Source organism: Egretta garzetta, unplaced genomic scaffold (genome assembly GCF_000687185.1).
Source record: "Egretta garzetta isolate BGI_Z169 unplaced genomic scaffold, ASM68718v1 scaffold425, whole genome shotgun sequence".
NCBI lineage: Eukaryota > Metazoa > Chordata > Aves > Pelecaniformes > Ardeidae > Egretta > Egretta garzetta.
Genome location: NW_009259796.1, coordinates 204194 through 220324, shown reverse-complemented (window position 1 = coordinate 220324; position 16131 = coordinate 204194). Strand labels below are relative to the sequence as shown.

General features: G+C 39.5%; 1 protein-coding gene across 1 annotated transcript in view; it reads left to right on the top strand.

The window, feature by feature from the left end:
- The window catches only part of COL4A4 (collagen type IV alpha 4 chain), a 68409-nt gene that overhangs the window by 29849 nt on the left and 22429 nt on the right, over positions 1-16131 (top strand). The window contains exons 17-29 of the mRNA XM_035895269.1: positions 898-967; positions 2272-2376; positions 2977-3141; positions 3702-3794; positions 4112-4275; positions 7223-7295; positions 8559-8665; positions 9073-9256; positions 10306-10374; positions 11449-11553; positions 12082-12255; positions 13181-13342; positions 13995-14165. Coding sequence (XP_035751162.1) covers positions 898-967; positions 2272-2376; positions 2977-3141; positions 3702-3794; positions 4112-4275; positions 7223-7295; positions 8559-8665; positions 9073-9256; positions 10306-10374; positions 11449-11553; positions 12082-12255; positions 13181-13342; positions 13995-14165 — 1642 coding nt within the window. The remainder of the gene's footprint in view (positions 1-897; positions 968-2271; positions 2377-2976; positions 3142-3701; positions 3795-4111; positions 4276-7222; positions 7296-8558; positions 8666-9072; positions 9257-10305; positions 10375-11448; positions 11554-12081; positions 12256-13180; positions 13343-13994; positions 14166-16131) is intronic.

The following is a 16131-nucleotide window of genomic DNA, read 5'->3' as shown; positions in this document are numbered from 1 at the left end:
GACAGCTGTTTAATTATCATAGAGATATCAATTAAAAAAAAAGCCCAGAAAGAGGCATGGACTCCTTGTTTTTACTTGTGTAAGAATGGGTTTCCAGTTTTGCAGTCCCAGTTCTCCTTGTCTGTGTCTTAAAAGGCCTTGAACTCCAGTCCCAGGAATGCAACCTCACTACTCAGTTCCCACATTCACATTCTTGTTTTCTCAGTTCCCATTTACCGCAGAGAACAGGGTTGATTCCTAATCTACAAAGCAAAAAGTCTAATACAATTTGCCACATAAAAGACTTCCCTAAAGTCCACTTCACTTGCAATTCTAAGTATCAAAATCCGAGCTAATTTAGAAATCCTCCAAGCAGAACTGATTTTCCTTGCTGTTAGTAGGTACTTTTATGTTTCCCCGATGCAGATGTTTTAAACTTCTTGTAAGAGCTTTGAGTATCTCTTACCATCGATAATATCTGTCAGACTGTGAAACCTCTTTTATTAATACTTATCTGTTATCAAAGATGTAATTTCCAAATTCTGGTATAGAATTTTAAGGCAAATAATTACGGATCAGTTGTTAAATCAAAGTGTCTCAACTAAATGGGTACTGATTTAGTGTAATTGATTCGTCTTTACAATAAATGAATGAAATCACATACAGCAGTTACAAGTTCTGAAGAGTCAAACAGATGTGTGCGGTAGCTATTACTGTTTAGCCACTGGTATCCTGGAAGATAATGATTATTTTAAATTTTTTTGTCTGTTTTTAAATGCTTTAAAGTGTCAACATTGAGTTTCCCAGGTGATATGTGTCGCATCCTTGCATATTCCACCATTGCTGAAGTTTTCAGTTGCATGCTTGCACACCGCATATTTGTGCCTCTCAGTAAAAATTATTGTTGGACTCTTACAGGGGGATCCAGGAGAAAAAGGCCCCCCAGGTCCTCCTGGAGCTGTTGGAACTCCGCTGCTTCCTATAAAAGGTTACAGCTAGTTTTAACTAGTCTTTCTGCTGTATAAAGTATGTAGGACCTATTTTGCTAAGGTGTTTGAAAGTGATCACTATGGATATTCAGGGGGCAGGATCCTAAAACATTATCTTCCTAGTGGCCACATTCTGTGTTTGTTTGTGTCTTACTGATCTTACTGGAACTGCATTAAACATACAAGTTTCAGATTAAATTTTGCTTGAAAGAAGTTTATGCATACAGTCACAACTAGATCTGCAGGACTATCCCTAGTTAATGGACCTAAGCATATTTAAGAAAAAGCTAGAACTAGTACTCCCAACAGAATACTTGTCAATCTTATTACCTTCCTCCCTAAACCTCAGGCTGGATTTTTATGTCCCAGCTCCCTTTATTGCCACGTTTATCAGCTAATTGGTGAAAAGGTGCGTGGAAGGTCTTATTTCGTAGCAGGAGGCAGTGGGGAACAGTCAAGCCTGCTGCCTGGAAGGGATTTGCTTTAGCATCTCACACTTGGGAACCTGTATTGTAAGAACATTTTAACAGAGAACTTACCATAAATTGTATTTCTAGTGCAGCAAATGCTGGTTTTGAACACAGAAGTTACAACACAACCCCAATTCCTAATGGGGCCTCATCCAAAAAACCAATTAAATTTGCTTTCCCTTGGCTTCTGTGTGTTTCTAGCCCATGCAGTGAAAGACAACCCCATGTTTAGCATCTCAATTAGTATTTAAAGTTAATCATAAGCATGGTGTGTGAGTGGATACATTCTTCAGAGAGGCCTTTAGCAGAATTGTTTGAGAACAGAACTACTACCAGTATTTTGGTTTTCTAATTCAATGAAGCCCTTTATATCTGATTCAGGTTTCTTTATGTAATTGCAATTTTAAAATTTATTCATTATAGCAATTTTGAAAATATACTTTTTAAAATTTGGATAATTTCAAGTAGGATGATCCTGAAATGACCTCCCAGTGTGCACTGCCAAACGTGCATAACATGAGATGCACATCCATTTTAAGTGCTACATGTATTTATTTTGGGCAAACACTTCTCTCAGCATTCTGAAATACATAGCACAAAGATACTGCTATGGAGTGATGAAGAGTTAAAACTGTGCCCATGAAATGAGCAGGAATCCATAGAAAAGTAACCAAATCCTCCCACCTTAAAATTAAATTGTTACACATTAAAAAATGTTTCATAAGGACAAAAGAAGTAGTTCACAAATTATAATTTTGGTTGCAGTTTAACTCAGATTTAAGCTGTCAATTGCATCAGGTATTCAATTCACGTGTTTTTATAATTCTGTGTAGGTCCACAAGGAGATCCTGGATTTCCAGGTCCTGCTGGTGATATGGGGTCAGTTGGACCAACTGGTCCTGCAGGCCTGCTAGGAAGACCAGGAGATGATGGAACAAGTAAGAGAAGTAGGGGATAAAATGTGAACTCTATACCAGTGGGGGAGAAATCAGCTAAAAGAAAACTGTTCTTTGTTCTTGCTTGATGCAAGTTGCCAACAGTAAAGATTTGAGCTCTACAGAGAGAGTTCAATAAAAGTAGTAGTTCAGCACTTAGTGGCCAATAAAAGAACCAAAATGATCCAAACAGAACATTAGGAATTACCAGTAAAGGAACAGAAGACAAAGCAGAATGCTACCATGCACTGTAAATCCATGGTATGCTTGTATCTGGAGTGGTGTGCTCAAAAATTCTATTCTCTGTCTCAAAAGATACAAAGGAATGTGATGAGTGTGATTTTGCTGTGTATAAGGAACTAGAATAACTGGGATGTCTGGAAAAGAGATTATGAGGAGGAGGAAAAGAAGCATTTGCAGGTCTAAAGTAGGAGCCTCTTTTTCTGGGAATCCTGGAAAACCTAAAGACTTACATTTAAGTCTTTGCTATATAGAAGCTCTTCTTCAGGACAGTTCTGAATGGTTTGTAATTTCCTCCTTTATATCTTGTAGTAATCATTACTATGAAGCTGCATGAGCCATATACCGTTATTTTCTTTATAGGTCTACCTGGCCTGCCAGGAGTAAGTGGGGCACCAGGACCTCAAGGTTTTCAAGGTGACCCTGGTTTCCCTGGAACAGGTGAATCAATCCCAGGAAAACCTGGATTTCCTGGACCACCAGGCCTACCAGGACAGCCAGGAAGACAAGGCTTACCTGGACTACCCAGTAGGTTCAACAGCAATTTATATGGCGAGAATATCATTCTGCATATTAATAATTCATTGATTTTGTTGGTTTTACAAAAACCACAGAAGTGAAAAGTGCATTTTGACAGATCTATCAAACTTGACATGTGATGTAGAAAACATGTTTTTCCTGTTAGTTGTTGATCAGTGAGATGTCAAGATTTTCATTAGTTTTCTGAGTGATTTAAACCCACAAAGTAACATATATGAAAAAGGTCCCTAAAAATGTATCACCTGAGGTTAAAAACACAGTGACCTGGGGAGGAAACCCAAATCAGCATACTTCAGTAAAGAAACAAGAGTTGTGAAGTTCTACAGTGGAAAAAGGAAGAAGCAGTGGCAATGAAAAAAAGAATGTGTCGACCAACTCTAGCCAGACTGACTCTTGTAGTATGATCTATAAATGACTTGTAAAGCATTTCATAAGATCTCTAGCTTTTCACGTGAGGATATCAAGATAAGGGAGAGGGCAACACATGACCTAAGTTGTGGAAACAGTCAACCCAATTTATATTAGCTGTACAATTTGTTTTTTCAAAGGTGTAATCTGTACTGACAGAGGGTTCCCTGGAGAACCTGGAGCAAAAGGCCAGATAGGCCTTCCAGGAAGAAAAGGTCAAAAAGGAGAAAAGGGTAAGTATGCCTGGATAGCAACAGTTTGAACATGAGACCTTTGCCAGATATGGCAGACCTAAATTTGCAAGAAGTTTACGGCAACTTGGAGGCTAAGGCCCATCAAAACGTGGAGTTAAATGGCCTGTTTATTGGGGCTTCTAAGTGCAGCAGTTCGTCAGCACTGTAAAAAAAGACTAATATGCTTCACTCCTTTAAAGGCCATAATGAGATAAAATGGTCTGTGCATTACTCGCACAGAAAAGAAAAAGGGCAGTGTTATTTTTTGTATATTAATTTTGCAACTGTTTCAATGTAATTTTGACATATTCCTGTAGGAAATCAAGGCCTCTGCTCATGTAGTGCTGGTCCTCCTGGTCCCCGTGGTATGCAAGGACCTCCAGGTACTCAAGGAAAGAAAGGACAAATGGGATACCCTGGAAGATATGGAGAAAAGGGCGACCCAGGTTTATCTGGTGCAATGGGATCGCCAGGGCTCCCTGTGAGTAGTTTTCATGAGCTTCAGTAAATAAATAACATTGTTGCCGCTGACATAGGAGGCATTTAAGCAGAGTGGTGGAGGAACGGCCCTGGGAAACTATCTGAAAGTTTTAACTCCTTTTGCTCGTTTTGATCTTGTTGGAGGATGCATTTTATTAGCCTCTGATTTCCCTTGCGGCCATGGGCAGAGTTTTACACTGAGGGACAGAATCCCATGCTGTGTTTGTGGGGTGGTCAGGAGGCTCAGGAAAACTGGTGAATGTTCATCTTGTTTTGTTTTGACTTATTTTTACTTTTAGTTTTGAATACCCATTGTTTTTCTTGAAAACATTGTAGACGCACAAAGTGCTCCACTGAATATAATTTTTCAGTTATTGCAAAGGAAAGCATTTCCAGCAAAACTAATCAAGGCAAAGAATTGCATGCTGTCAGCACGTCACAATAGATTTTATGTCAACATCTGCCTGGGGGCAGGGGCAGGGTCTGAAGAAAAAGGAACCCTTGATTTTATTCAGGCATTTCAAGTAATTTTCTTTATTCCTTTTTTAGAAATTAATTGAAAAGCTTAATTTATTTGATATGCTTGATTTATTTTATGAGGCACTCTGAACATAGTGTTTCCCTCCACGGAGTCTGAAAGGCATTGCTATTTGTTAATGTTTATCCCTTTACTGTTGCATATTAGTTTATAATCTCCCACTTTCAGTCACTACTCAGCCAAGGTTTGTTCTCCACAAGGATCCGCCACTATAGGCTATGCCTTGTCTCACTATGACACAAATATTAGTAATGAAGCTGAAATGGAATAAAAATTTTGCCCTTGATTTAATTATTCTTAGAAGGAAAAATTACTATAACCATCAAAATAAAGATTTCTCATTTGCTTGAATAGCTTCCTTGCAATGTAACAATTTCATTTCAGTTCCTCAAAAGCAAAAACTGAATTAACTTTTTGGTAGTAAAGATGACTAGAATGATTTTACATCAGTGTACAATGTTCATTTTCTCCTAAACCCAGTTCATTCCAATGTTAACAAATCTGATACCCAGTTTTTCATGGAAAAACCCTATAAAGATTTTTCATGGCAAGGTGGGGGGAAGAAAATAATTAAGAAATATTTGAAAGGTACCTTTAGGTCAGCTTTGTATTTCTACTTTAATATCAACTGTCAGCAGGATTAACTAACAATAAATTTGAGCTCAAGGCCTATATGTTTCCTGGGTCAATAATTTACCAGGTGATGCTTATTACCTAACTCAGTGAAACTAGCTATTACTTTTGGAAACGGACTCACTTTCTTTAATGTGCTTCAGGTAGTTTATCTTATACCCCACAGCGAGCAATAATTCAAAACACCACAATCTAACTGCTTTAGGAACACATTATAAGATGACTTATTGGACTTGCTGTGATTTTGTTCCACTTGTACTGGTGTGGCATGTGGACTGTACATCCAGGATATTGCATACCAAAATGATGCCAAATGGTAGATATGCTTGGCTTTATGACTGTTTCATTATGGGGTTTTTTTGGTTTGGGTTTTTTGAGGCTTTGTTTTAATAGCAGAACTCTTTTTCACATGAGGAATAGCTTAAAAATTTCCAGAACATTTTCTTTCAAAACAAAACAAAACAAAACCATTGTGAGACTGAAGGAAGGAGCTGGAAGGGTTCTGTTATTCTAGTTCCAATGCCTTCATTACAAGCTTTGCATTTGTTTCTGTTTTTCTTAAAATCCTATTACCCAAGTGGATTATGTGAGATTTCGATCCTTTTGTTACTTTTCAAAGTATGCTTTAGCCCTTGTGGTTCTGAAGTAAAGCTTGAAGCCTTGTCCTGAACACTCGGTGTTTTTAAGTTACTTAAGTGAGAAACAAGGACAAAGTAATCAGTTTGGAAATAAATAATTTGCTTTGATACAGAAGTGCTTTGGTCTCATGGGTTTCTTAAATATATATACTTTTTCCATTTTTTTGCTCTCTTTTCTTCCCAAATAATCTCATTTCACTTTTCAAACACTAATAACTGGTCACTGCCAGCTTGAAGATCTAGACCTTTAAACAAATAGTCACTGCTAGTTTCAGATATACCACATTTTTCAGAACTCTCCTTCCTGTTTTATAAATGTCATGATTTACAATCACTTTATAAATGATATTTTCTCCACCTATTTCTTAGTGAAAGATTTTGAATAACAGAGGAAACTGGATAAACCTTAGTGACCTTTTACTGCAGCGTAAATTTTACACACTAAAATATATTTACCTACATGTACTGTTGCAAGATCAGACCCTCACCAATTATGATACGCAAACTGCACTCTGCTTGGAGAACTGAGAGCACAGATCAGAATAAGAATATAGAAAAGTACTTCTTTTCCCCTCTAAACCTGTCAAGTCATAGATTCTTCTGACAATACCAGGTACCTAACTAGACACAGATGAATTTTTTTATTGGCAGCTTTGTGGGCTTTCACTCAGCAAAAAAGCATCACTTATCTACTGGGTAAGTTCTGGTTCACTTCTGGGAGGACAGCCTCATCCAGCAGCCACCGCACTCCAGAGATTCCCTTCCTGTGTAGCCTCGGTGGATTGTGGGTTGAACTCTGCAGTGGGAAGAGTTTGTGAATCGTTTGCATCTTAATATTCTTGCATTTACAGCTACAGCTGTATATGTCCATGGACCCAATTCTTCTAGCATTACAATTTCTTATAGTTGTGTAGTTGTGCATTTGGCAGAGTCAGGCTGAAAAGGCCAGGTGCCATTCACACACCTCTTTATAGATGTCAAAAGAGATAAGTGTTTCTTTTTGGCATGTTACTTCAATTGGTCTGGTTTTGGGAGACAGTGCAAGAGCAAGAGATAGATACCTAATTTTCCACTTGATTCCCACAATGATTCCTTGCTGGAGAGAACTAACTTTTTCTTTTTTTTTTGGCAATGATTAGGGGACACCTGGTTCTGCTGGACAACATGGTGAAAAAGGAGAGAAGGGTGATCCAGGAGGAGTTAGAATAAAAGGTAAACACACATTTTGTCATTAGCCTTTTTGTTTCCTATACAATGCCTAGACAGTAGTGCAAGAAAACCATATTAATCTCTTTAATAACGTAATTAGTTTAGGAAGTTACCAAAGCCTAGAGGTCATGTCTATCCAAACTGCTTTCGTGGTACTATCTCATTCATTTTCTTCTTGCTAAACACAAGATCACCACAGTGTTTTGTGGTTTTTGCTCTATCATTGAGCCATAAAACAGTTTTAATAGCTTGTTATTAATGCTAACAAATGACTTTTTGTGTCATGTGATTAATAATCAGGGTCTTACAGAGGTCTGTATAGCAAAGACTAAGCAGAATACAATTATAGTGGAAGCATGAAGAAATATTATTGTACAGAAGCCACCTCCTGAAGTGTCATATGACAGTATCCCAGCTGTTATCTCAATTTAAACCACCAATATCCTTCATGGGAAAATCTCAGAATCTTAATGGTTATTCAGATTCCTGCTCCTACTTCCAAAAATTACTCTTGACCAGGCATTGAAGAGAAACAATAGATCAAAACCTTTCCACAGCTATGGTTATGAGTTGCAAAAGAAACAGAGAAAAACAAATTAGAGCAATCTGATGGCAAAGCTTCGTTAGAAATGCTAAACTAATTATTCATACAAAAGATTGTCCATCTTATTGTTTGTGAAAAATTAGCTTACCTTTGGATGCTCATGTTTGTTTACAGATATTGGAACAGGGCAAAACATTTGCTGTTCATTTGCAAAGGATTTTTTGACACAGCAAAATGAATCTTTGGGTTAGAATAGTTTTATTGTCCTTTACACAAAAATTACATTTTCATAAATATAAGTGCAAGAGAAATCTAGGGGTAAAAAAAAAACCCAAAAAAACCCCAAACCTTTTGGGAATATTGATGTAAATATTCTGCATCATATGGCATTGCTATATGCTGATTTCACTGAAATTGAGACTAAAACTCTGATTTCTATAGCAAAATACTTTCACTCTGTATATAGAATGAACAAAACCCACATTCTTGTGGTGCCTGAAAACATGTCTTTTACAGAGAGATCAAGTTGTTCCATGAGGTGTCCAACTACATACTGCCTTCCTAAGGCTAAAATACCTCATTAAGGAAATGTGAATTCAAGAACTGGGAATTATCATACAGATATAATGAATGGTTACCAGGCATTTACCTAAGCAGAAATAAAAAAACCCCAGAGTTACTCCAAATATTGTAATACTTTTTTTTTTTCAAATTATTTTAAGGAATAAAAGGTGAAAGAGGTCCTACTGGGGTTCCAGGATTTCCAGGCCAAAGGGGTAATGATGGCAGAGACGGTGAAATAGGATTGCCTGGAGAAAAAGGAGATGAGGTACGTTTGACTTTCTCAGAATTTTTTTTCCGTTTCAGTTAACATATTGTCTTATGAAAGGGCTACTACTTCATAAAAAGTACCATTTTATTCCAAATTCATAGCAAATTAATCATTTTTATCATTTTATGTTAGCCTACATCAAAAATCGTAATTTTTTCCATTGAAAAATTATTTCCTTGGAAGTATTACTGTGTATTTTGGTATTCCTGAATATAATTTCTGCATATACTGTGTGCCAATATTATGGGATCACGAAGAAAAAAATCCCACAAAACTCTACCCTTTGTTCCTATTGCCTTTGAATATTTAAAACTATCCATGTACTTACTTAATTGTGGAAGAGTGGTTTCTCCAGATAATTCTCGTTGTCTTGTTATTTCTTATCAACAATTTCTTTCTTTTAGGGTGATTCTGGAGTACCACTGCCAGGTGATAAAGGATTCCCTGGTGTCCCAGGACTTCCTGGGGTAAAAGGACAGATGGGATTGCCTGGTTTAGGGTTTCCCGGCCCTCCAGGAGTCAGGGGTAGCCCTGGAGAGTTTGGAGATATTGGTAATATTGGGCTACCTGGTCCAAAGGGCCAAAAAGGTAATTTTGAATGTTTACATTAAGAACCAAATAAAACACGTGTTTGGTAGCATCCATTACAGTTTCATATGTATTTTATACAGTGTTACTCATTTATAGTGGAAATGAGAATATGAATTGCTAGGGGCCTTAAACCCATAAAGTGCCACTTGCACACTATCAGAGGAATTATTTTCTGGAGGGAAGAGTATTCTTGAGTGTAAGGATTTGCAAGGCAATGCTTTTTTGCTGAAGGAGCAGGAAAATACAACACTTACTTAAGGCTTGGTCTGGTTTTGGTTATAAAAAATTCCTATCAGAATTAAAAAAAAATCTACACTGATAGCAGTATGTATGAACCAGAAATGTACATAGAATTGAGATGAAAATATTACTTCTTTCTTGCAACAAAAACTATTGTGAAGACAAATTTCTGCAACAAGTAAAAAAAAAATTGTCTTTACAGAATACAACTGTATGACAACAATCTGAATCATTACCAATATTCTACACAAAATAAGTGTCAAGGAAAATATATTTTAAGATTCTCCATCAAACCTTAAGTAATATGGGAATAACAAAGTGCATAAACAGTCCCTTCTCTTTACCTTTACACATCTGAGGGGAGACCTGATCGCCCTCTACAACTATCTGAAAGGAGGCTGTAGTGAGGTGGAGGTCAGTCTCTTCTCCGTGGTAACAGACGATAGGACGAGGGGGAATGGTTTGAAGCTGTGCCAGGGCAGGTTTAGGCTAGACATTAGGAAAAAATTCTTCACCGAAAGGGTTGTCAGGCTCTGGAATGGGCTGCCCAGGGAGGTGGTAGAGTCCTCCTCCCTGGAGGTATTTAAAAGAAGGATAGATGAGGTGCTTAGGGACATGGTTTAGTGGTGGGATGGCAGGGTTAGGTTAAAGGTTGGACTCAATGATCTTAAAGGTCTTTTCCAACCAAAGTGATTCTATGATTCTATGATCCAGTCAGTTAGTTCCACAGAAATATTACAGTAAATGTTCAGACTCCATTTATTCTAAAATCAAATAGTCCAGTTTCTCTCTCCCTCTTGCTTCAGGTGAGACTGTCTGCATTACGTTACCATACCCTGGAAATCCAGGTCCCCCAGGTTTTAAAGGTGTTCAAGGTACGTTTACAGATGAGAGAATTTTTGGTTTTACTTGAAATGCAGTTTTAAGTTGCTAATTAAAAAAGATGCTTTCCTAAAAAGATACACTATTCTAGTTTTTCAACAGGTACATGTCTCAAAATGTAAAACTGCAAATACACGTGAATATACTTATCTAATAGAATCAAGGGCCAGACAGCTGTAGTTTGCGTGATCAAAAGGTGTGCAGGCTGCCTCCACAGAAATGACTAAGTGAAGGTAGCTTGAAACTCCGTCCTGCCTCAGTTAAAATGCATGAGAGAGTCTGTAAAATACTCACATGGCTGGAGTTGGATAAGACTTAGCATATGTACATCTGGATACTGGGAAAAAAAGGTGTGCGAGGCAAAGATATGCTGGAAGTCTGTAATTTCTAAAATTATATTGCTTATGGCAAGCTGCAGTTGAGCCCTAAAATCTGAATACTTATTGCCGTTACTTCAACTTGTTCAACTTTAAATCCAAAGAACTCATCCAGGAACTGGCAAAATGTTGCTTGTGATCACCTCCAAAACACTTGAAATACCCCAGAAAATCCTGATCAGAACAAAGGAGATACTGGATTTTCAAGCTGCTTAGTATGGTATTACACAGCTGCCTGACATCAGTATTGTGGGTGGAATGCTAGAATTTACACAGACATGAAAGAACAGGGATTAGCATATTGAGCTCATCTACAGCATTCCAGAAGCAGCGTATAGCACAGGAGAATATAAGAATTGAGTTGACACCTGTCATTCACTAGGTTAATATTGTTGATGTCCATCAAAATGTTGCAGGAGATATTTCTTTTTCTAATTTACCCCAGTGATTCAGAGTCTGCTTTTTGTGGATTAGGGAACAAGTCCATTTAGAAAAACAGCAACCATGCATTTGGTTGTGACTTGGGTGATGGCTCTTGCTCAAAACGTTAGGAGCAGATTGAATCCACTTGTCATCAAAGCACATGAATCTGCATGGGATAAAGATGCAATACTGTTTCCTTAGATCACACATTTTAGAGCTTTTTTTTTTTTTTTTTTTTTTTTTAACATATTTTCTTTCTACTTCCAGGACCAAAGGGTTTAAAAGGACTCCCTGGTCGTCCTGGACCAAATGGCTTTGATGGGCAAAAAGGCCATCGAGGCAGGCCAGGAGCAGGAATCCCTGGGCCAGAAGGTGAATTGTGCTTTTCTTAATCCAGGAGACCTGCTGGTCATGCTGTAATGTATACATGCAGGGTAAGGTAGCTACCATGGTAGAGTAGAATAGAACAGGAAGCACATTTGAACAAAAGCTAATGGAAGAGGGATCTTTACCAGTTTCCCTTTCTTTCCTCCAGTACTGCAGGTGCTGCAATAACCTAAAAGTTCAGTGTCCAGAGAGGAAATGTTCTCAGAAAACTGAGAACAATGAATATCATTTTAGTAGAGGGATTGAATTGGACAAGAATGACAGTACACAAGATAGATGCTGCCTCAAAGAAAACCACTGTCACCTCCCACAGGAATAATTACCTCCTTCAATCCTCATGTATCATTAGCTGTAAATGAGAAACCTGAAATTTAATGTATGATGTTATTTTTCTTGTGGTAATTTAATTCTGGTTAAATTAGCACTGTAATATTCCATGGTTTTGGAAAAAGAGACCCAAAAACTCAAACTTCTGGATTATGCCCTATTTGAATTTAAAAATCATATCAACAGGCTTTCGAGGCAGAGCTGGTGATCCTGGTGATGAAGGTGAAAGAGGATCTATGGTTGATGGTAAAAGTGGCCCTCCAGGTCCACCTGGCATAGATGGTCAGAAAGGTGTTCCCGGTGATACCACATACGGTCCCCCAGGAATCCCAGGCAACAGGGGACTTCCAGGGCTTCGAGGTATGAGCCAGTTTTTATGAAGGATTTCTATGTGTTCAAAGGAGAAAATCTGAGTGAAGTCAGTCCTGATTGATTCAGATAAAACTTACTCTTACCTGGATCCATACTGGTGACTGCAAACAGCACAGCCTGTTTTGATGTTTACATTTTTACAGTTAAGATTAATCAGCCACTGAGGAGGTCTGCACTGCAGGAAGGGGAAGACACCTTTACCCAGTCCATGGACTAACAGTGCAGCTTCCTATTCTTACTACTGTTACTTGCAACCTAGTGGCCATCTGTGCTTAGGGCCTCCTGCTCTGCCACACAGATAGTCCCTGCCTCAGATTGCTTACTCAAATCTGAAAAGACTGGCAAAAAGTGGGAGAACACTCAGGGAGAGGGAAGAATTTCTTTGCCCAGAGTTATGGAATATAATCCTCAATACCTCAGGCACTACACTCCTCATTTCTGTAGGGGAATTTTGTTGGTTGCTGCAGATGTTTCCACAGTGCCACCTCCCACTTCACAGCAGATATTGCTGTTTCCTTTTATAGGTCTTCCTTTTGCCCAGCCCTAAGCAGACACACACACCCTTCTGTGCAGGGAACACCTGTAGAACTGACCCCAGTGGTGTGTAGCTGGTGCAGGCCAGTAGGCTCCTTCCATTCTGCTCCTACACATCATAAACTAGCTTTTTGTGCCGTAAAGTCATCCTCACCTATAGGTGAGAGCTGAACTCATAGTTGTTCCTTAAAGAAAGAAACTCTCCACAACAGCCAATTCTAAATTGCAGAAAAGCATCAGTTTCGCAAACTATGCAAAAGCTAGAGGATAAGTAATATACTACAATAACTGAACATGTAAATTCCAAAATTAAAATTAGGAATTCTGAGGGATGGTGAATAATGGAAGTAGAACATCTTACAGTGTTTTTTGTTTCCAGGACAGCCTGGTACCCCAGGATTTCCAGGTGCCAAAGGTTTTAGAGGCCCAGAAGGTGATATAGGAGCACCAGGCTGTCCAGGCTTCCCTGGTCCACCATGTGACACCAGCTTACCAGGGCCACCAGGACTCAGAGGCATCATGGGCCTGCCAGGACCTCAAGGTACACAACATCCATCAGGTTGCCTCACAGCTCTAAGCTTTGTGCATCTTTTCTAGCAGATTTAATCACATTATTTTTGTGGCTGGCATGACAAATATTTCCATGGGGGTTGCTCATTAGTGGGGATATACATTATGTGTTGTACATTTCCTTAAGGAATGTATAGCGTGCATCTCCAATGTTTCCCAGCTTTCCTTCCCTTCCCATACTGTTCCTTAGCTGGCCAAATCACAGTGTGTTCACTGTTAAGTAATAAATGGAAGAGTTATCTCTTACTTTGTTGTCCTGAGTAACTTTAACTGAGCTCCTGTCATTACTGTGATACTTTTATCTTCCTTATTCTTACATGGATGTGTTATGTAGGGAGAGCTAGGAGACAAACATCAAAAGTATTTACAGATTAGTAGGGATTTTTCACAGGGCACTTCCACTGATAAGTCTCTCACTGGAAAAAAAAACAAGAAAACAAACATTCCAGGTGAAAATCTAGGCAGATCCAGGACTCCAGCATGGTAGCAAAGTTTCCAAGTTATTTTACCATTTTTGATTATATACAAATTTATACCAAAATCTATCAGTTTCTACTTTTTAGATACGATTGCTGAATCCTTTTCCAGCATTTACATACATCGATTAAAGCTCTTTTCCTCAGGCTTACCAGGCTTTAAAGGTCAGAGAGGAGACAGGGGCCTAGCTGGGCCACCTGGAATCAAAGGTCTCAAAGGCTCTCCTGGCTCACGAGGTCCCCCAGGTCCTCCAGGATCCAGAGGACTTCCAGGACTACCAGGCAATAAAGGACCACCTGGTTTCCCAGGACAAACAGGTATGTTAAACATCCTGCAAACCACCTCATCTATAACTTCTCTTGTAGAGAGAGCTATTTCTACTGCTGTTAAAGCTAGAAAGTACTTTGCACCGTCCTCCCTTTCCAGCTTCAAGAATAAGACCCTGCATCAGAATAGAGGCACTAATAATAGTATCATTTGTTCTTTCTCTTGTAATAAAAACAAAGGGATGGAAATAGTTTGATGCATCTTGGTGCTTTAGTTGTTTTATAACACTGACATATTTCTATGTATTATCACAGAATTTTAGAAAGGTTTGGGTAAGAAGAGACCTTAAAGATCATCTAGTTCCAACCCCCCTGCCATGGGCAGGGACACATTCCACTAGACCAGGTTGCTCAAAGCCCCATCCAACCTGGCCTTGATTATTATTTCCTGACTATTTGTAATAGGTTGTTGTAATAATATGCTATAATAAGAACAATATACTTTTTATTACATCCAGACTATCTCCTTGGCTGACACAGTCTGTGTTGATGAAGTATTCAGTTCTTGGGGAAGTAGGGAGGGGGGTCAGCAGAACTGCTGCCTTGGACGCTTGGAGGGCAGACTTAGGTGTGTTTGGGGGCCTGGTTGACAGAGTCCCTTGGGAGGCAGTCCTGAAGGGCAAAGGAGTCCAGGAAGGCTGGACATTGTTCAAGAAGGAAATCTTAAAGGCACAGGAGCAGGTCATCCCCATGTGCCAAAAGGCAAGCTGGCGGGGAAGAAGACTGACCTGGCTGAACAGAGAGCTTTGGGTGGATAGTTTGTAACCTTTGGAATAAGGGGCAGGCAACTCAGAAGGACTACAAGGATGTCTTGAGGTTATGCAGGGAGAAAATTAGAAGGGCCAAATCCCAATTAGAATTTAATCTGGCTACTGCCATAAAAGACACTAAAAAAATATTTCTATAAACACATTTGCAGCAAAAGGAAGGCTAAGGAGAATCTTCATCCTTTACTGGATGCGGGGGGAAACATAGTGACAAAAGGATGAAGAAAAGGCTAAGGTACTTAATGCCTTGTTTGCCTCACTCTTTAATAGTAAGACCAGTTGTTCTTAGGGTACCCAGCCCCCTCTCCCTGAGATGGGAGAGCAGGGACGAGGAGCAGAACAAAGCCCCCATGATCCAAGGGAAAATGGTTAGCAACCTGCTACACCACTTAGATACACACAAGTCTATGGGGCTGGATGGAATCCACCTAAGGGTGCCAAGGAAGCTGGCAGAAGCGCTCACCAAGCCACTTTCCATCCTTTATCAGCAGTCCTGGCTAACCAGGGAGGTCCCAGTTGACTGGAGGTTAGCAAATGTGATGCCCATCACCCTCTGTGCTGGGGAAGGTTATGGAGATCATCTTGAGTGCCATCATGCAGCACATACAGGAGCACCAGGTGATCAGACCCAGTCAGCGTGGGTTTATGATAGGCAGGTCCTGCTTTTCTAACCTGATCATCTCCTATGACAAAGTGACCCACTTAGTGGATGAGAGAAAGACTGTGGATGTTGTCTACTTTCACAGACTCACATAATGGCAAGGGTTGGAAGGGACCTCGGGAGATCATCTAGTCCAACCCTCCTGCTAAAGCAGGTTCACCTAGAGCAGTTGCACAGGACATCATCCAGGTGGGCTTTGAATATCTCCAGAGAAGGAGACTCCACAACCCCCCTGGTCAGCCTGTTCCAGTGGTCTGTCACTCTCAAAGTAAAGAAGTTCTTCCTCATATACAACTGAAACCTCTTATGTTTCAGTTTGTGCCCATTGTCCCTTGTCCTGTTGCTGGGCACCACTGAGAAGAGTCTGGTTCTGTCCTCATGACATCCACCCTTAAGATATTTGTATGTGTTGATGAGATCACAGGGGAGATGCTCTAGTCCCCTAATCATCTTTGTTGCCCTCCTCTGGACTCTCTCTTTAGTAAAGCATTATTTCCCACAGCATTCCCCTGGAGAAATTGGCTGCTTA